Source organism: Labrus bergylta, chromosome 7 (genome assembly GCF_963930695.1).
Source record: "Labrus bergylta chromosome 7, fLabBer1.1, whole genome shotgun sequence".
NCBI lineage: Eukaryota > Metazoa > Chordata > Actinopteri > Labriformes > Labridae > Labrus > Labrus bergylta.
The window spans coordinates 18,614,162-18,636,291 of record NC_089201.1 but is presented as its reverse complement, the minus strand read 5'-3'; the positions used below and the strand labels follow the sequence as shown (position 1 = coordinate 18,636,291).

The window sequence follows — 22,130 nt, the reverse complement described above, 5'->3', positions numbered from 1 at the left end:
GCTCATACTCAAACCACGTATACATCAGGTAAATTATGGATTGTTTGAGGGTTATCCATGGACTGTTTTAAACACGGACATAGTCTCAGTGGTGTCACCCATTGATTTCTGAAGAAGCGTTATTAAGCCCGGTCCCAAAATTGGAATCGATGACTCCAACTAATTTCCTGTAAACCAAGAAGAACGCAAAGAGGCGGAGCTAAATCAGGCTGAATGAATATCAACGCAAAACTTGCTAATCTAATTCGTAATCTAGCTAGCATATTCCTAACGATGAAGACGACACAAATGGAGCCGACAGTTTAAGGTCATTAACAGGATTAAGATGAAGCTATGGCTAGCCTCTTGGCAAATAGCTACAACGTGCCTGCCTATCATTCGAGTCAGCCATGCCCCTTACTCTTAGCCTTAATATATTATCAAAACCGGTGGGGTATCAGAACATTTACCCAGTACATTTTTTACAAATAATAAAAATGAGCTACACAGTTTTTTCACAGGCTGTACACGTTTGATTCTGCTGTCAAAATTTGTATTTTAGTGGTGCTGTTGGTCGAGTTGTTAGGGTGTGCGCCCAATGTACAAAGGCTTTTATTCCCGGTGGCCCGGGTTAAAGTCCGACCTGTGGTTTTCCCTTATGTAATATCCCACTCTCTCTGTCCCTAATATCTGACTCTATCCAATGTCCTTTCTCTCCAATAAAGGCACAAAAAGCCCAAAAATAAATCTTTAAAGAAATTAGCATTTTAAAATGGGATCTAATGGGGATTCTTGGGTTTTCGGAGCCTGCCTCAAGTGGACACTCAAGGAACTGCAGTTTTTTAACATTCCACATTGGCTTCTTCCTTCAACACTTGAGGTTGCTGACTTTCCTTCTGTCATTCTGTTTTAAATCCACAACTATCAGCAGGACATTTCTTCGTTCATCTTGTACATTAACACAATTACATGATATATACAAGAACATAATGGAAAACTGCAAAGACAGAACACATTACAACACAAAAACAACACATACAGCTGCAGTTAGGTGCTGTATTTTATGATCCAACATCAGATATTTTGCAAACTGGATGCTGGCCAAATCAGCTTCATTCATTAGAAAAGATAAGATGGCTGTTAATGTTAAAGCTCTTCCTTCCAAGTCTTTGATGACAAAAAAAAAAACATATCTGCTTGGCATAAATTGATAATACAAAGCCTCAGGATAAAGTGTTTAGGTGGCTCAGCAGACTTTGATCTCACGCTTTACATTTGTTAGCTGACATTAATCCTCACCTCCAACTGTTCTCTGTTTCTTTCGTTACTGCGCTCTAAAGTATAAGAGTGGTTTAAAAATGACATAAGATGGCATTTATTGCCTCTTTCTCCTCCCCTATCTCTGCTGCAGCCTCTTCACATGGATATCAAATTCAGCTCACACACCAGATGCAGCAGGAGCTGAAAACACTGATGCTTCACTGCACCACTCACTCAACCATTCACCAACACATCTGAACACAAAGACAGCAGGATGGCAAAGAGAAGACAGTGATGCTTAAATAGAGAATAACAAAGAAACATCAAAGTCAACATGACCTAGCCAAAAAAAACATCTTGAGATACTAGCTGCAAAATAAAAAATTATGTATCTTATCACACACTAATTTCTGCTTAAAGCAGAAGGATAATTGCGTAGGTCGGTTAAGGTGACATTTGTGCCAAGACATGCTCATGAAACGCTTTACTTAATCACCAGTTTATGAACAAGAAACCACTTAATAAGCCAATTCAAATGAAGACTGAGACGATGACCCAGATCTTTCAGCAGACGCTCGAGTATCTGCCTTTCGGTGAGGGAACATATTTCTGGAGCCTCGAGGGAGACAGCAGTGCCCAGTCGTGACCCTCCTGGTGTGAGGGATAAATTGGTGCCATCAACATCTGACTCTTTTCTACAGACCTCATTACAACAAATGTCAAGTTTTAAGGCATTCTGTCTGTACACTGCTCAGGATGGGGTAAGTACACAATGCAGTGAGACAAGCTAAAAATCCTTTAAACAGAAGAGTTAGTTTTGCTGGTCGTCAAGTCTCCACCCAGCATGCATGTAGAGCAATTAGTCCTCCTTGTGCAGAGATGCTTCAATAGAAATTGAGAAAAATAAGTATTTTTAAAGTGATTAGAGCTCGCTCTCTAAAGTAGCTTTTTTTTATGTCCGGATAAAGTGCAGCACACGTTCATAAACGTGCTAAAGACGGGCTGAAGGCAAAACAGACTTCAGGACTTAAAGACACATTGAAATAAAGTTTCAAGTTTTACGACATGTACCTGTTTACTGTTCTTCACCCTCTCTCTTCATGTAAATATATGACCATATGAAATCAAAAACTAGCTTATATGCTTGTACATGTAGGCTGACTTGCTAACCCGTCTTTTTAAGTAGGTGTGCAGTTAACCACTGACAAGCTTGGACCCTGAAACCAGAAGAGAATATCCCAACACAGAACTATAAGACAGACCAACATAGCAGACAATACATCCACTAATAAGTAAAACCATTGTATTAAACATACTATTGAGACCAAGTGTGCTGTATATCCTGAGTTTTGATGATATTTTGCAAAAACTGATTACCTCTAGAATATTAACTTCTGATTTCACTGTTTCTCCATCATTCTCGTCACACTGATGCAACATGTACCGGTAGGTACATTTAGTCCATGTGAAGCAGAATCCTAAGCCTCTGAACCTCCTTTCAAGGTAAGTATCCGTTTCTTTGAGATAGTGAAGATGATGACAGAAAATTCCACAGCTAGCTCTCAGGCTACAACAAGATAAACTCCTCCATCTTCAAACCCTTTGTAGGTTTAGTTTTTCAACAGAGAAAAAAATCATTTGAATCAATAAAAAACTTAGAAAAGTAATTACTATTCCTAGCAACAACACAGGTGGGCGGGTAAAGTTAGGACTAAGTTTGTCTAAATGTCCAATACTTTTCAATACCACATGTTTTAAACGATACAAAGTTGTTATTTTTATGATTGATAGTATCGTTAAGTACAGAAGCTTTAAAAAAAAAAAGTGTTATATTTTTGGGCAATTTTAGCTTTTATTGTATAGGACAGCTGAAGAGAGACAGGAAATGTTGGGATGAGAGAGTGGGGGATGACATGCATCAAAGGGCCCAGGTCAGATTCAAACCCATGGCCGCTGCGATGAGGACTATAGCCTCTGTACATGGGGTGCAAGACAGAACTGCTAGCCTATTCGGCGCCTCTTCAGTCATATTAGTAACCGAAAGATGCAACAAGCAAAAGACAGAGAGTCTGAATTTCACAACTACATGTGCAACGTTTTGAACGGCATTAGAGACAGGGTGTTGGAGTTCAACTGCATTTTTTTGGTGATTAAAAACAAGGAATTACACAACATTTGGCAACTAGGACTTGTATTGGATTTCTGGTATTGTGGCGACTCTAATCGGCGCCAATGTTGTGCGATGGTTCCTTCACTGAACCTCAAACCCTTTCATCGAAACTGTCTCAGAATTTAAACTCCAAACAGATTCAGTTCCACTTGTAAATGTGCATATGATGGAAGCTGAAGGTAACCTGCAGTTTCACTGTGAGTTGAAATTTGCAGGAGAAAAGCACATTTCCTGCTTTCAAAGCCAGTGTTTGCACCCTCTAGCAGAAATGTTAAGAAAAAAATTGGACCAAGTTTTCCATTGGACATGAAACAGAGCAGACCTGCAATGTGACTGACAGAATACAGGACAGGATGAAAGCACAGGCAGCAAACCAGACCACAGTAAGCAAAGCTCAACCCGCAGTAACAGGGTCCCACTAGCTCAAACACTAGAGCCAGAGGGAAGCAACAGCAGCTGAGTCGGATCTACAGAGCCTGACCGTGCAGGGATTCTGGCAGCTCCTGACCAGACATCAGCCAGGTCTTGAGGAGGCGGAGGTGGTAGGGACAGTGGCGTAGGTGGTGGGCCGTGGCCCCGTCCACAGCCAGAGGGACAAACCCCGGCAGGGCTGGCTCAGCGGGAAGAAGCCACCCCGGCAGCTGGACTACGCGGAGCTCATCTGAGGGCTCTGAAGGACGAGAGGCAGAGCAGGGAGAGAGGAGGAAAACAGTGGAGCAGCAGGAGGAGAGCGAGGAGTGACAGAAGCGGAAAGAGCAGTGTGGCTTCAGGAGACTGAGCCGGTTGTCTGTATAGAAAGTGCATTTGTTTCGATCTTTAATTAAATCAATGCAGGTCTTTTTCTCTGTGAACTTTTGGCCTTAGCACATCAGTATGAGTCACCCTCAACAACCAAATCGCCACAATCCCTCTTTTTTTTTCCATTTCAAAGCACACTAAGTTCTAACAAAAAATAAGCAGACTAGCAGAGGTTACATGAAGGCCACAGTGGTCAATATCAGTCAATAATCTATGAGCACAGGTTAAAAAGGATTCAGCGAGAACACATCAGAGACAACGTGGACCAAAGATTTGTCAATATTATTTCAAGAACACAATTCAGAAAAGCTGTGTACTCCCCATCACACATAGCAGGGCTGTTATTAAATGTTAAGATCAGTGTTTGGAGACTTGTGGGGAAAAAAACTCAAAATGTCTTTTTTAAAGCTTTGTTTTTTTTTTTCGATACCATCGATCATTAAAATAATGGAGATTGTATTGTTTTAAACACATTGTATTAAAAAGTATAAACTAATTTGACAATCTTGCAACATTTACACATAGAACAGAAATCAAGAACTCCTCTTTAAATGTCTCTCTGAGTCATAGACAATGAGTGAGAAGCCTGAGTCCTGCTGGCTGTGTTGTTGTCAAAGCTGTGTGTACATCATGTTTACATGGACTGGACGGCCTTGTGTATAAAGCTGTTTTAGTCAAGGACTAGAGAAAAGAAGAATAACATACTCACTGCTTATTTGGATGCCACGTGAGTGTCTTCAGATCTTGGTCATTCTGTGTCAATTTATGTACAACATGTAGCTATGAGTAAACCAAAGTGTGCTAGCATTAGCCTGCTAACACAACTATGCAGGCCAAAGGCAATTGCAGCTCAAGCAAAGGACAATTTTGTTGGCCGCTTGCTCTAAATGATGCTTAATTATGGTGCGTTCTAATTCATAACTCCTTCGTGCGAACGTGAGTGGAGAGGGGTTGGAGGTTTGCTGCTGGAGGAGAGCAGAGGGTTCAGAATAGCGGAGGTGTTGCCAAATAGCAGTTTGTTTTGGTTTCATGCTGGTGTTCTAGGGCGACATCTACTGGATCAAAACGTTGCACATTCTTCCTTTAAAGGGACACATAAACAATCTCTCAAAAAAAGTAAATAGTGTTTAAGATTCAGGGCACCAAACCATCGCAGGGCTCGACTGATGACACAACAGCCCTGAAGCCCAAAACTCTTTCCAGAGGCCCAAAGACTCCGGTCTCATCATGATGCAAATGTTTTGTGGACATTTTTGCTTGTTTATTTGTTATAAAACACCAACATTGCCTGAAGTGCCAAAAATCCTAAAACGAGCAATAAGTGATTTTCTTTGGGGATTAGAGGTTATTGAAAACATGCTGTAATATCAACATCACCTTTAAAGTTGCTGTGGAGAATATACTTTTCAATCTCTTGCTAATGTGTGCATCCAGAAGACTCACATCAAGGGTCAGTGATCTGAAATTGTATTCCTGAACCTCTGATAGATGTGAGCCCAATATTGCTAACCAGATGTCTGGATTATGTTGATGCTGTTCATCACTCTGTCTCAACACAACAGATGACCCTGAACAGCATGTGACGTCTCGTGTACAGACAGCATAACCCAGACACGTTTCTGAGCCACTCATCCAAATCTTTAAACCTGGCACTACTTAAACGCTGGGTTTTTGTTACTGAGACGATACCACACACACTTGGAAAGTGTATAAATAGATTTGGAATTAAAAAAAATAGCCTTTTTCTTAACCCCTTGCTGTTCCTGTAAAATTAGCCAAAAACATCTAACAATGGAATACCAACACAAAACAAACCCACTCCTACACCCGGGCCGTCAGAATCTAACTGAAAACTGTGACCAAAAAAAAAAAAAAAGAGGTACTTATTGAACCATGGGCTGACTGTATTGTTGCATCCATTTAGCAACTGCATGTGATTTTTTTTAAATGAATAATTTCATTTCAAAACACACCACTCCTTTTGTGTGTGTGGCTACAAAGTTGAGAAACCGTAAACAAATAATTAAATCACAACACAAACAGCAAAGTTCATCTCTGTCAGATTTTGAAACAAGTTCCCGATTTAAACAAAGAACAAAGAGTGCTGGTGAGGATAATGTATGATGTGTAAAAAGATTTGATTACATTCCCATAGTGATATATCATTGATGATGATTAATAAAAGGTAAAGTTGTAATCCACATATTCAATGTGAAACCAACCCGTAGAGAACAGCGGGATCAGGGAGGCAAATTAAAACAGATGCAGGCAGAGCAGGTGGTGTTAGAGGTGTGAAGGCCAAAATCAACACAAGGAACAACAAACACCGAAAAGTGTGCGGTGAAACAGAAACTCTTTTCAATTTGGGTCATTTTAATCTGGGAGACGTTTAATGTAATTAACGCAGTCAAACGCCAAATAAAAATAGAAAACACATGAAATGTTTTCCCAACATAAAGGTCATGCAAAATAAACAGGAAAAAACTGGAGGAGTTTCGAAATAAACTTGAATAAAAGCAGACATACCATTGGTCGGATGCCTGGCAAACGACACAGAAAATCTCTTTACTGGAGGCATAGAGAACAGCTCTGAGGAGATAAGAAAGGTAACTGGTGTTACTGGGACTGCTGGTTCCTGTGTCTGCCAGCCTGTTTGGTTGTACAAGATCGAAATAAGAGGTAAAACAAAAAAAAAAGAGAGAAAGAAAAACAGGATGAGAGAGAGAGTTGGCCTGTCGATACATCAATATCCATCTGCCAACCAACGTGCGTGAAAATGAGGGTCATCGCTGAACAAACAAAGAGAAGATAGACAGAGAAAGTGAATGGAAAGGTTGAAGAGGGGATGAGGTAAGTAATAGATGTTTTCTATGAACAGGTAACATGCAAGAGGAATGATGCTGGACTCTGAATCCCACCTCCCTTTTCTTTCTATCATTGGACTCTTTTCTAGACACTCACTTGCTGTCTTGCTGTGAGTTAGATGAGGAAACTGTTAAAATGTAAGTCGTCCTACGGCTGTAGGGTACGCATGAGGCTACACACAGTAGCGGGTGAGCCTGATTTGCCCTTACATGTGGACACAGGGTGATAGCCGGCCTGGCTCTGTTGTAATGTAAGAGGTACAAATCTGTATTTATACCTCTGAAGTTCACACATGGACTGTTTTTTTTGTTTGCTTGATTCCAACAATAAATTTTTTTTTACAGATTTTAAATGTGAAATCTAGACTGTATGTAACAGTTTGCCACTTTCTCTCTACAGTTTGATCTCTACCCAGACATATCCTGCTTCATTACAGGTTAGGTGTTCATCACTGCAACGATCTAACCCCGTAAGAAATTAACCCCCTACGAACTACTGAAAACGAACTAAAAATCATGTGTCTTGGCACAGACCCCTGGGTCATACCATTTTATAAACTCTCTTCTTTTAGCTCTCTTTTAGGTCTCCTCACCAACCTCTTCCTGAAAATATTTGACTTTTTTTCATTTAAATGCTCTACAATGCGTCTGTGATTCTAAGAACCATTTCACTAAAAGCTTCCTGATATTGTTTACAGTATAATACTGTAGATGCTATGAGATCAGTGAAAGGGATACTATTGGCTGTAAGACGCTGCCGTTCTAATTGTAAATGGGCAGTTACTTGATCTCCCATGAATGGTAAAAAAAACAAAAAACAACTTCACGCAGCAGTTAGCTTAGCGCTCAATAAGCCCATCTCCCCTTGAACACGGGATCACACTCTACTCAGTGACCTCAGCCTCGACTCTGACCCCTCCGCTCTTTGCTGCATGTCATCTACATGCTCTCTGACAACATTCAAGACTCTATGCAACGTCTTCTCCACTTAAGGCAAAGGCCAAATAACTTCCTCACAACTGCTTTGATGTCATGAATTACATGGTAAAACTAGCCCCTGAAATTTAAAGAACCAGTGCATGGATTTAGTGGCATGTAGCGCTGAGATACTGAAGACAGCTTCTCTCAAACTGCAGTAGGAAACGTGGCAGTTAAACATGAAGGACTCTGTAAGTGGAATGGCTCAACTTAAGATAACAAAACACCTTTTATATGGGATCATACACTTATTAATCCACTTTAATACATATTATTTTCCATTTTGGTCATTAGTTACCTAAATCTTACAGGTAGGTTCCTTTAGGCGATAACAGTAGAAATGCAAAAAATGTTTGAGCTTTGTCCCTTTTCCTGGCTGCAAGAATATCCACTTAAGTATACATTATAATGATAAATTATTAAGAGAGTTCAGAAAAATCTAATTAATTAATTTTTAAATTGACAGTAGTACTGTAGCACTCATTCATTCCCTTTTCCAGTAAAATTAATAAAACATTTGTCCTGATTCCACCTCCTCTTCCTTCAAATGAACAGAGTTGACGTCAATCCAAACCCTCACCTGTGTCTCAGAGAGCTGAACATGATGTAACACAAATGAGAAAGAAAGCATCTGTTACCTGCTGGCACAAAGTAAACTCGCACTCACAGAGTGACACCCGGTGGATGAACTGAACAGCTCAGTTTCGTGTTTTTAAAACCTACAGTGGGAATAAGAAATCCCTGCAGCTTTGAAGATCCAAATGCATCCAAATAAATGTATCTGCTGCTGCTGACTTCACCTGAGGATGTGTCATATATATCTTTGGAAAGCATAAAAGAAAATTATGAGATAACGGCTTTGAATGGCATTTAATCCAAATGTATGAGATGAATCAACCTGCTCGAAGGACCCCTGGTGGCTGCAAAAACAACCTGCCTGTACTCACCATTACCAACATGAGACTGAGGGAAAATTGTGTGGAGGAGGAATGCGACTGGGGATTATTTAAAGGTGGATTACTGAGTGGTGAAAGTATTTCTGTTCCAAATAACCGGCTGAGTTTCTTAATGTAAGGATTACCGTAAATAGTGATTAATGAAGACAGTCAGACTTCTGGCTTCCAGACACAAAAATTACTTTACTGAGGATTACGAAATTAAATTCCCAGAGAGAGGATGTGGTGCGATCTGCAAAACAACATGCACAGAGAGAGAGAACACTTCAACTCATTCAAACCCAAGCAGACGGTGGTGTTATCAGAGAGTGGACGTGCTGATCTGAAGGGAACATTGATCACCGATTGCTGCAGGATACCACACAGTTCAATGTGCTGTGAGGCTGCATGCTCAGCAATAGCTGCACAGCTAATCACTCTGCTGTCAAATCAGTGCCCTTATTATGCATAATAAATCACTCAGGAAAGGTGATGCAACAGATTGAAATTACTCAATCATTTTGGAAAACAAAGCATAAAAAAGGTCACTTTGATTTTTAAAAAGTGACAAATACAGAATGCCCAATAAATCTCATTAAAAGCTTAAAGTTGCAAAAATAAGAAGAAAAAAGATTTAATTTTTTTTTCAAGTCAGAAAGAGAGCTTGGGGACCTCCACAAAAGAGACAGGAGATGAAATGTCCCGCCTTGTGTGTGAACATACCAAACATGCCAATCTGGCACGGCAGGCTGCCGGGGGACAGAGGTGGTTTTCGGTGGTGGTGGTGCGTGCGGACGTAGTCCCGCAGGTTGGGGGCGCTACAGGACACCCCAAGGGCGGAGGCACTGAAGAGCCCAGAGCAGAGCGAGCCTGTGTGAGGGAGGAGCCGGGGTGGGGGGGAGGGGTGTGTGGGGTGAGGGTTAGTTTTTAATACACACCATGCCATTATTCATAACAAACTGTTGCTATGAGCAGACTCTGACATGAGTGTCTGTACATTTAAAAAAAATGTACACCTGTTTGAAAACTCTGTAACTTCAGCCATTTCCATTTTTTAAATTATGTCGTTTATTATTAAAGTTAAAAGAGTCAAAAAATGATTTGTTGCAACATTTTGAAAGAAAAAAAAAAAGCCAGGAGCTTTGCCTGGAAATGGAAACATGCTACAGGGTTTTCACAACAGTGTGCGAGACCTATGCATGTGTACATTAAGAGTGTGTATGTGTAAACAAAGGTGCATCAGTTCATACTAAAAGTGTGTTTTGTAAGCAGGAAGCAGCAGAGACGAGACAAAACCCCACAGTGGGTGGAAAAGGGATTGTTTAAGACTACTGTTGTGCATGGACTCTTTAAAGTTTTCAGCCAATTCTAATATATTTCATTCTTAATCAATATCGAGTTTACACACAATGCATATGTTAGCTGATTGCAGAGAACAAAAACATTAAAACAGTGTGAGTGTTTGCTCTTCATGTCTTTGTTCTATAAACAGTATGAGGGTATGAGAAGCAGAGAGGTCGTCCCTGACACCTGACGCTCTTGTATGTGAACTGTGCAGCTACTGTGGTTGGTGTTGGTGATGAACAGACAGGGATCACTCAGCGGCCTCACACTTACTACACTCAACAGGCTCCACTGAGAGAATACCCAGAGGCTTTACATGGAGCTCCTTTGATGTTGCACAAACACAGAAGCAACCGCTGCATTAAGATTCGCTCTAATTAAGCAGTGAGTGACAGGCTGATTAGCACATTAGGTCAGATATAGCGCTGCGCCACACGCTGCTCTTTTTCCTGCTCTTTTCTTGTGTTGTTTTGCCCTCCTGATATTACTATTAAACTGTTTAAAAGGGTTTTAAATGTGAATATGATTTAAAATAAATGTCCACACTCCTGCACAAATCTATTCAGTCTAGTTGTCGATTGTCTACTTTTTCGACTGTACTGAATACTTGTCTGTGAGTACGGAGGTAGTTTCATTTGAGATTGGTTCAAAGCACACGTCATGTGACAGAAATTGTTTCCACACAGTGACTCCTCTCCCTGTTCTCACACTAATGGTTTTATGGTTTCCTCCACACATCTGGAATTAGACGGCAAGCTTTCATGCTTGTGTTAGCGGGTTCTTGGAGGAGAAGTGGAAACAGTGCACACAGCGATACAGGAGTCCTTCAAGGGTTTTTTTCCACTAGGGTAGAGGTTGACCTAACTTTAAAACACATTTAAATAAGTTTAAGCTGTTCAAGTTTCCGCGCAAAGTTCTGCCAGTAAACTAATTCAGCACAACCTGTAAGATATTTATAAAATAATTGGTGGATGGTTTCATCATAGTTAAGGTGTAACCACACAGAAACAAAAGCTAGTTAAACTGCAGTGCATGTAGACGGCTAGAACGCTGCAAATAAATAGCTTATTAACGGATTATAGCTTTGGGTAATTTCATTTTTTTCTGCATTTAAGTATTATTATTATCATATCATTTACTTTAAGATAAATTGACATTCATCAGTGATTCAGTCGGTTTTATTTCCTGCAGATACATCAGAAATAAAGATAAAAACAGGGACAATATGTCCTCTCTGTTGTCGCTTTATCACCTAACAGGGATATCTGCATGTCCCTGAACGCTACGTGACACCAGAGAGCCTGCAGCTGGCTGTGAACGCATCTGTCCCCGCTGACCTCTCACCTGCATAGTTTGAAGTCTGACCCTGTTTGGCGTCTGCTAAGCTGAGGTGGAAGCTATGTGACAGTCAGAAAGAGAGAGAGAGAGAGAGAGAGAGAGAGAGAGAGAGAGAGAGAGAGAGAGAGAGAGAGAGAGAGAGAGGCGGGGTTGATGGAAAGAAACAAAAAGGAAAGAAAAACAGATAAAGGAATAAAAGGGGAGACATGGAAAGGTAGGAGAGGGTGTGGGAGAAGTCACAGTGGGAGCTTGGGATGAAGGGGAAGATCAGTGATGACAGCTGGAGATAAATGTGTTGGGAGGTCAGTGTGTCTGTTGGCATAAACTATCTCTCTCCACACACACACACATATTCAGAAAACACACACACACACACTCACACACACCAGGAATGAGGTGCCCACCTAGGCCACTGGTTGGTTTGATCTCAGGAGACTGGCGCGACACGGAGGGGAAGAGTCGGTGGGAGGTGCAGCCTTTGGTGGACTGGGTGGGGGAGGTCTCAGAGAGGACCTGAGCGGGGCCATGAAGACCAGGGGGTTAAGAGTGAGACGGCTGCTACTGAAAATCAGGGATCTGAAGTTTCCCATTCACTTATAACCATGACACTTTTGACATTAAAGAACAAGACAACACTAAACTAAAGAAGCACTAAAGCAGAAAATACAAAGAAACACCCAGTCTAGTTTCATATTTCTAGCATTGCTTCATGAAAAAAACAATACTATATCCTGGCACCTCCATAGAGCCCGTCTTGCGGCTGCGTATCATGGGGGATCTTCGCTGAATGTTGATTGGCTCAGAGATAGGGATTGCCTGGTCTGTCTGGTCCTGGCAGAGGTCCTCCAGGCTGCCCTGATTGGGCTTCTTGTCTTCATTCTGATTATCAAGAGAGCACAAATTGGACATTTTTTAAATATGTATTATTTTCATGGAGACTCATGCAGATGCACAGACAAGGAAACCCACCTGTCATCCCTTTTTTCTAATATGTAATAAACAACAACATAAAGAGGGAACCAGTTTTCAAACCGGAGCCGGATCCAGACGTTCACATAACAGAGCCGGCTTGTTTCTCATTGACACATCTCTAAAAGATAGAGGGAGATAGCATTTCCAATATGGCGACCAATCGTTAGGCTTCAAATCTCTGCTTAAGAAACCAAAGGGTGATGGCACTGAGACTATGTCCATGTTATATCTGTTTGAGTTTTTAGCCTTGCATATATTAGCCTTTGCTTATTTTAAGTTTATATTTAATGTTAAACGTTTTGTACATTGAAAGCTCAGCTCACTGAAGACAGATTCCTCGTGTGTGTAAGCAGGCATGGCCAATAAAGCTGATTCTGATTCTGTCTATTGTATTTTACTTTGAAAACTAAGTTCAGGTCTAACCAAACATCTCAGTTTGTCTTGTACATCCAGCAGCTGTGTGCTTTACGGACTGCTCTTGTTTGTGAAACAAAGATGACTGGTATGTCAAATCAAATTCCAGGTTGAACCTTTGTAAAATATGGAAAAGAAGTGGAGGAATATTAATGATGAATTATTTTACCTTTGCAACAATGTAGCACGGCTAAACTTGGGATGCATGTCAGCAGAGCAAAGAAGAAGTAAAGTCCCCTCTGGTAGTAATTCAAATTAACAACTTATCAACAAGGGAGCTTTTGTTTTATTCAGGTCCAGCCCTGCACTGTCAATTCTCCCAAAAAAATGGCAGAGTGTCAGACAGGCAGCCCAGATGACCACTAAAATACAGCGATAACTGCCTAAAGTATTCATCTCATTCCAGATACAGATCAGCAATTTTACGCATCCTCTTGTGCATTAAAAAGAAAGTGGCTGATTTATCTTTGTATTTTGTCAGACATATCCAGCAAAGCAATGTAAGTGGACATTCTACTTTATCTGAGTCGCTCGTTCTCTAAATATTAAAGAAGAATTCTGCACACTGAGGACCATGAAATGACATCAGACAGAGAAACGAAGCAGACACACACCTCCGATGAGGCTGGCCGGAAGCCAAACCCGAGAGGTACGTTCTCCTCGTCTTCACATCCTTTGACTCCTGGACTGAAGTGAAGCTCAACGTGGAAGCGCTCCTCTGACGAGGGGTCCTGAACACCACAGAGAGATATCAGGACAGCTCTACATAAAGCTGCAGTGAAACGACAGAATATTAAATGACAGAATGACTTCTGGCTCTCCACAGCTCTGACCTTATTATTGTCCTCGTACAACATGATGACGATCTGCGTCATGTAGTTGAGTTCAGACACAGCACTGAGATAATCCATCGCCTGTTTCCACTGCTGGTCCTTCTCCTCCTGATACATAAACACGAAACATGGACACACACACACAGTAGACATATGGAAACAACATTTTAGTTAACTCATAACCTTTATAATGATGTACAACAAGGTATTAATTCTGTGTCAAAACTTTCATGAACATAGAACTCACTTTTTGTGGTTCAACGATCTATTGCAGACAAGCCTTCATGTAACCCAAAAAGTGTTTTAAAAGTGCTATATAAATAAAGTCTTACTTACTTACACCGAATCATTGCAGAACTCTGTTAATGTGCAGCTCATTGCTGTTAGGGAGATTGTTTATAACTGTATACTAACATGCCTTAGTTGGGAAATCACAAATGTTGCTATTAAAAAGTCATCCTAAGAAAAAAATCAGCTAAAAATAGTCTTGAGTGGAGTTTCCTAATCATTCTGCAAAAACTGCAATGACATTTAGGAAGATCTTTCTAATGGAAATGAGTCTATTTATCCTTCCATCTTGTGTTGTATTTCATTTACATCACAAACACCTTATTGGACATGTGGGTTTGACCTACTAGAAGCTGTTGCAACTACTTGTTCTAGTATTAATCTGTTGATATATTTTTATTCCAGCCAATCACAATCAGAAGACATACAGAAATTAAACTCTGTGATTTAGAGGAAAAGAGAGATGATAAATGAGAGCATACATCCAGCAGGCCTCCGTAGCGGCAGACGCTGAGCAGGGAGTGAACGTGACTCTCGCTGGTGAAGTAAAGACGCGTGCGGACGTGACGACCTGGAGACATCACACCGCGAGAATACCTGAACACGAGTGGACAGGAAACGACACAGAGCTTAATCAGTCAACACAGCACCATTGACGGTGGCTGAACGTACACAAACACACTCTGTATATGTGCATGTAGTCTAAATATATACATGTAAACACGTTTGTGTGCGCTTTGTAGCGGCTTGTCTCTCACAGGGGGTGCAGCTTGTTGACGGCCTCGTCCTCGTGGGTCCTCTGAAGGTCCAGCTGGATCTTCTTCATCAGAGGGACACAGTAAGCCTGAGCGATGTCCAGTTTCTCCGCTTTGGTGATGCCATACTCCTAGTAGAGATGAAATCGAAAGGAAAGGCAGGCTGTTTGAACTTTCACACTCTTCTTTAATCTGCTTATCACGGTCAGGAGGAGATGGAGTCTGAACTGAGCATATCTCGGGGCGGGAGGAAACATGCAGAGCACTTCTCAAACTCTCTCACATCACAGTGAAGACAGATAAAAAGGTGACACATTCATGCACTAGAGACTTCATGGAAAATCTAAAAAGTCAAAAACTTCCAAAGTACACACACTTTCCAAAAAAACTTCTTTAAGTCATAATTTATAGAGAATTTTGATTTTTACTGTCTTTTATATTGCCACTTTAATCTTGCCAGAGGGATCAATAAAGTTTGATTTAATGTTCATAGTGAGATTGGTTTCATGACCACAATATGGAGCAATACATTTTTTAATTTAAGTTAATGGTCAAAGGTAAATGTGCTTGAGCGTGTATATTTCTTTTCTAGTCTTCTGACTACTCAAAGCTCGTTTACGCCGCAGGTCACACCTACACATTCACACACTGATGGCAGAGGCTGCTATGTAGAGTCACTATCAGAAGTAACTAATCCCACTCATATGCATTCATACACCAACGTTGCAGGAGCAATTCTGGGTTAGCTGCAGGAGCTTGGGATCGAACCACCAACCTTCCGTTTGGGAGACGACCGACTGAGTCACAGCTGCTCTAAGTGCAGAAAGCCTTACATGACCCAGATGTCAACATCTCTGACTAATCTGGACGGCTTAGGAAATCATTTAACTTTCCGTTTTTCCTTTCTGGCAAACAAATCTTCCAGTAAATTCCACTACAACAAAATAACCAATCCTTCTTTCAAATGTGTGCAGTAAAAAGCCTGCTCTCTTCTCAAAGTTCGACCATGCAAGGCAAAGCCTGAGAACACCCTGAAATGTGCTGCAAAGCCTAATAACAATATTCCCCACTGACCTGTGGTATGACTATGTCAGCCAGGGCACGGGACAGTCTGAACAGCTCCAGCGTGTCCTCCAGTCCCACAGAGGCGTTGTGCTGGGAGTCGTATTTGATGCAGTCGTAGATGTCCGGGATCTTGCTGATGTCGTAGCGTCCGTTCTTCATGCGAAAGTCTCTCTCCAGTTTGGACCAGCGCTGCAGCATCAGCTCCAGTGTCTCGCTGTGGTAAAGCTGCAAGTCTGAGGAAAAGGACACGAGGACCAATCAGCATGTAATATTGGTAATAAAACACATGTAGGACATTTCACCTGATTGCAGATTTGACCATTTGTATCTTAAACACAGATGAGATATTTTTTCTTCTATTGTAATCCTGACCCCGTGTAGAGAGCCAGGTGTTACAACTTCAAACTACCTGCAGACTTTGGGTCCTCGAGCCTCTTTCGGATCTGTGAGGTAAGACTCTGGATGAGGGCGTAAACCTTGTCACAGGTTTTGACTGGATTCTGGATGACCTTCATCGAGTTCACCAGCGATGGGCTGCCAGTAGGCGCCAACTGGGAGGCAATGGAAACAGAAGGAAGAGATTCCACAACACAGCAAATAATGCTTTCAGGAAGGACTTCTCTAATAAACTAATCCCCACTACATGCATTGGAAAGAGTTTTTTTTTAAATTCTGGACTCATTTTGGCAAAGTTAGAAATTCAAGCTTCTAGTGTGAGAGAATTTTGACAAACTAATCCTTGTGAAACTGGCTTTTCCTTCATGATTTTCTAAGCTGTCCTTTTGATGACCTACCAACAGGAGGTTTCCCAATTTGAAACATTTTTTTTCATTGATATGTTGATACTGTGAGCTTGACTATCACACCGTGTTCATATTTCTTTAAGAGAACGAGAAATTCTCCTATTTTGGAAGAAATTTCTCTCACACTAGACAGATGCTCTAAATAAGAACAATACTTTGATTAGAGGCTAAGACTAATTCACTAATATGACAAGAAGCTTCTAATAGAAATCATACATCAGAAGACAAACAGAGATGACACTGTTTTTTTGGGCGGCAGTAGCTCAGTCTGTAGGGACTTGGGTTGGGAACCGGAGGGTCGCCGGGTTCAAGTCCTGGTGCGGACCAAATATGGAAGTTGGTCTGGTAGCTGGAGAGGTGCCAGATCACCTCCTGAGCACTGCCGAGGTGCCCCTGAGCAAGGCACGAACCCCCTCCCCACCATCAGCTAAGGAGCGCCCGCCGTGGGCCGCTCCGTCACTCTGGCTTCTCTCCATTAGTGCATGTCCATAGGCTCCTGTTTCTGCATGTGTGTGTTCAAACTGAAATTTCCACCTTGCGGGGATCAATAAAAGTAAATCTTAATCTTAAGAGAAGGAAGGAGTTTATTTTACCATTTACTGACTTCTGACAATTTATATCTTTTACTACTCAGCCAGTTTCAGCTCAATTGCCAAACGTGTCCACAACTACTATTTATGGAAAGTATGTCACAATGGGAAAGAGAATTGCATAACTTCTTTTTCACAATCTTTTGTAAAGCTGAAATATTTCAAGAATAAAGAACTGTTTACACTTACAGACAAACAACACATTGTACGAGTTATCTTATCAAATCAAGATTTTCTACATTTTGGCTCACACGTTTGCCACATACCTTCTGATAGTCGTCCTCTGTGAAATCCTGGTCCCTCTGCATGATTTCATGCAGCCCGGCCTTCACCTTCTGTTGGCAGTCGGTCAGAGAGTCGCTGTCGCTGTCCAGTAGTCCGTTCATGTTGGCACTCTTCACCATCTGGACCAGGATCGGAGTCAGCTCACCTTCTAGAGCCAGCAGCCCCTGCAGAGACCAGAGAAAAGTCATATGTAAAGATTTTCTACCTTTTATTTGTATTTTTCTTAGATTTTTTGGGCCCTTTTGCCTTTATTAGATAGGACAGCTGAGAGACAGAAAGTATTGGGAGGAGAGCAAAGGGCTGACGCAAAATTTAACCCACAGCCTCAGCTACGATGACTATAGCCTCTGTACATGGGGCGGCCAACATAACCACTAGGCTATCAGCTCCCAGATTTTCTACCTTTTCATGGCTCAAATCTTAATATTTTTTTAGTTTGGACTTTGCAAGTAAACATAATACTGACAAACAAATTAATCAAGAAGCTATTAGTCAGATAATTACAGAATAAGAATAATTTGCAATGCAGGCCAGATTTTAGATCTCAGTAGAGCACAGTATGTCAGGCTCTATCTTCACAACAACTTCAGCTGTATCAATAGAAAAATGTCACAAACAGTTAACATGTAATTATACTTACTAATCAACTATGCAAACTCCAGTATGAAAAACATGTGGATGTAACAATACAAAGAACAAGATGTGAATATTTTCTTTTCTTGCATAACCTCAAAGGAGAGCGTTTCCCTTGAAAGAAAGCCTTCTTTAACTTCTTTTAATGTCTATTATCACTATTTTCAATGATGCACATGACATAAGGATAGAAATTCACAGATGTTTATTCTTTTTGGCATCTACCACTGAGTTATGGCACAGAAAGACCAAGCAGACTTTAAGCATGAGGCTGAGATATTCTGTCCCTGTGGTCCGTCTGAGGTCCTCAACTCAATCAAAGTCACAACTTTTTTTGTTCATGAAAAGGAGCACAGTTACCTTTGCAAAAGCAGCTGCTGTCATCTGCACCCTTCCTTCATCAGAAGCATAAATCTTCAGGTCATGGCGGTAAGTGCTGTGCAGGCGCAGGAGGCCACATCCTGGAAACCCGGCATAGTCCCCTACAGAGAGCGGAGCATCGAGGTTAACTGGTTACAGCAATGTCGCGCGACTGTTATCTCCTTGATTAATATATGGTCGAGTTGAGCAGGTAGTTTACAGGAAAGAAACAAAAAAAGAAAACTTTTATTGATTGTTCCCAAAAGTACCAAGCATTTTCATTCACAAAAAGCAACACATCTGATTCAGCACCGGTGCTGGTGCAACGTCACTTTCAGTTCAGATGTAATGTCCTCGTCAAGTTTTAGAAGTTACTCATTTCAATTTAACTCAAAATATTTTTTTTAAGATGATAAAACCATGAAGTGAAAGTGAAGCAAATAGATGTTGAGTACACCCCAAAGATTACTGTGGACAGCTCCCCTGGAGAGAGAGCGATACACTTCAGATTGTCATCTTGAGCTTCAAACATGCTCAATAAACTTTAACTCATGTAACTGTAGAGTGGATGCATACCACAGAACAGACCAATTCACACTGATCCTTCATGCATTTTTCTTTAGTGAAGAGCCAAATAGTCAGATTTTAGACTCATGTTATAAAGCCTGACATTACTGGAGTGTTCTGGGACATGTATGGGACTTTTTCTAGTCTCAAATTCAGTCGGATGTCGACTGGCTTTTATCAAAACAACAACGTCCCAGGAGTTCATGGTAAAAAATGCAGTAAGATTAGTGTGAGATGATCCGCGTTAGCTTACAATCACAAACTGCAGTCAATTTTGCCTCCTTTGTTTGTGTGAACAAGTTACCAAAGCAACATTTGCCACGCAGGATCACCTCGGGAACACATCAATGGCGACACAAACAATCCACAGCAATCTCAATGTAGGACAAGCTGGACTCGTCTCAAAGTGAAATGAAACAAAAATCATGATGAGATGAGAGGAGAGCTCAAAGCATGTTAGTGGGCGCAGTGAAAGACGCGCAGAATGAGAGAGGAGCGGTCGAGCGGTGAGATCCTGGAAACCCTTCTCTTACCAAAGTCAATAGGGGACTCACAGCCAAGGGACCGCCGGTTACCGGCTAGTAGTTTACACAGTGCAACAACAGGTAAGAAGAGAAGAGAAGAGTTAATAGACAAAACTGTGAAGGGAAAAAAAAGTATGAAAACAGTGGCTAGGATGAGAAAAGGGGGGGCCTTGTTTCCATAAGAAAAGACGCGACAAAGAGACAGACTGCATCAACTTTCAGTTCTGCTGCCGGTGGGTTTGATGCGCAGTTTGGGAGTTGTTTTGCATGCACTCTAAAACAAAGCATTAAGTAAAGAAACCTGAAAAAATAGTAACCTGTAGATGACACCTGTTAAAAGTTTTGAAAGGTAAATAAGAGACAGAAACCTTCTTGTAACCTACAGACTTGTCTGCTGATAACATTGCATCTCACCCTGTGTAGAGGGTTGTGTGTATAGGCTTTTTAAGAACTTACTCCACACTCCTTATTGCATGCAGAAAATAGATTTCTACATTTATGTCTTGTGAACTAGAAGCAACACTCAACATGACAGCTGGGTGTGATCAGGTTTCCTAGAATCAACCCCAAAACTCTGTAACCAACAGCACAAGCAATATTGTGTTCCATGGTGTAGGTACAATTTTTAATATCAATATCAAATGTGGTATCAGTAAAAAATACATAGTTATCAGTATTTTTAGTGCCATCGTTTGTTCAAGTGAGAACTGGATTTCTGCTCATGTACTTTGTTCCTGTAAATAAAGATATAAATACACTTATTCAACATGCAATATTACTTCAAAGGGACGTGGTTCTATTTAATTGTTAAGCATTCAAATAAGCTTTTTTTTTTTGCATTCCTTTAAACTACTTTGGCAAAAGTTTGAGGGTTATGGTTTGCTATCCACACGTCTGTAATCAGCCAGTAAATAGATTCAAAAGCAGATGTTGAAAACCAGGAACTAAATATTTCTGAATCGTCCACCTCTTAGGGAGGAAAATGTAGAGGCATCATCAGTTTCTGGCAATTTGCTCAGTCTCAACTCACTTCCATCTAACTTTTTAACTATTTGTGAGGGTAAGACAGTCCCAACAATCTCTTAGACTTAAACAGGATCTTCAAAATGATGTGCTTGATTTATTTATGATTAAAAACAATAACTGTGTCTTTCATTCTCTCACTGGTTAAACCAGCTGCAGTGACCTATATGCAGCCTTGTCTAATGGATTGTCTAAATCTGAGGTATTATTGAGGTACAAATCATAAAACTTAATCAAGATGAAATAAGAGAAGTGTTGGTAAATAATATACTGTACTTTATCTTCTATAAATATGCATGTATGGTTTGCATACCAACTCTTACATCTATTAGCTGCAAGAAGCCTGAAAGTCTGGCTCGTGGACTCTAAAATAACCTCCACCTTTGACAGGACGTATGTCAGCAATGCGGTGTTGACGTTGCACACTGCAGCGCTCTGAGTGACTGATGAGAGGCTGGAAATAAACTTCAATGAGCTCAGGCACACATGGGAGGACAGAATGAGCTGTCAACAGTTCCCCTCCGAAACTGCTCAAAGATAAAGTTATAACCATATGGGTTTTAGTGTGTGTGTGTGTGTGTGTGTGTGTGTGTGTGTGTGTGTGTGTGTGTGTGTGTGTGTGTATCTGAACAGAAAATGACAAATATTTTATGCTTCATGTTTGAGAGGTGAATTTCCTGCAGGGGAAAGAGTCAGGGAATATGCTCCTTTTATTGAAAGAAAACCTGGAAAATATTATTAGGACTTTTTAAATTACTATAACTTTTAGAACTAAACTTTGCACATTTGTCAAACGTTTGGTTAATCTCATTTGTTTTCCTCAACAGACCAAAACTACCTGATACCTAACTACCTTCTCTGAGAACAAGTAAATAAATAAAGATATTAAACTTTTACATTATGGAAGAACATCAGAGTCAAAGTAAAAGGATCCCTCGTGAGTGAAACTATTAACTGATGTGGGTGCGTGTGTGACCAGAGGTTAGTGGTACCTTGACCTCCTGGGTACATGCAGCGAAAGGCCCTGCCCAGCTCCTCGGCCTGAACCCGGCCTGCAGGTGTCAGCTCGCCCCCCCACTTCAACACAAGCAGCAGAGACGGCCCGTCCTTCTTAGAGTCTGAAAACAAAAAAGCAGCGTGTTTAAAACTTAAATGAGAAGTCACTCTACAAAATTCACATGCCTATAAAATGTGACATTTTCTCTCTAAGCTTTTATTTGCAAAGCTTTACATAAAAAACCTTGAAAGTTGTCTTCACCTGCAATACTTCAAATAAAATAAAATAAACTCTTTAACAACCTTTTTCAGGGTGTAATTCTGTAACAGCGTACTCAAGACCGACCTTGAGAACA

General features: G+C 40.9%; 1 protein-coding gene across 10 annotated transcripts in view; it reads right to left on the bottom strand.

Annotated features, from left to right (window-relative positions):
- The window catches only part of LOC110004817 (inositol hexakisphosphate and diphosphoinositol-pentakisphosphate kinase 2-like), a 56,760-nt gene that overhangs the window by 10,753 nt on the left and 23,877 nt on the right, over positions 1-22,130 (bottom strand). Inside the window, exons 15-28 of one of the 10 annotated variants that reach the window (XM_065956949.1) lie at positions 21,771-21,896; positions 19,765-19,809; positions 18,665-18,786; positions 17,653-17,835; positions 16,403-16,544; positions 16,003-16,226; positions 14,932-15,059; positions 14,656-14,770; positions 13,886-13,993; positions 13,667-13,783; positions 12,405-12,545; positions 12,047-12,179; positions 9,708-9,854; positions 6,734-6,796 (exon numbers count right to left, since the gene is read on the bottom strand). In XM_065956949.1, coding sequence (XP_065813021.1) covers positions 6,734-6,796; positions 9,708-9,854; positions 12,047-12,179; positions 12,405-12,545; positions 13,667-13,783; positions 13,886-13,993; positions 14,656-14,770; positions 14,932-15,059; positions 16,003-16,226; positions 16,403-16,544; positions 17,653-17,835; positions 18,665-18,786; positions 19,765-19,809; positions 21,771-21,896 — 1,794 coding nt within the window. The remainder of the gene's footprint in view (positions 1-6,733; positions 6,797-9,707; positions 9,855-12,046; positions 12,180-12,404; positions 12,546-13,666; positions 13,784-13,885; positions 13,994-14,655; positions 14,771-14,931; positions 15,060-16,002; positions 16,227-16,402; positions 16,545-17,652; positions 17,836-18,664; positions 18,787-19,764; positions 19,810-21,770; positions 21,897-22,130) is intronic. The other 9 variants (XM_065956950.1, XM_020660321.3, XM_065956954.1 and 6 more) reach the window with 9 other exon arrangements.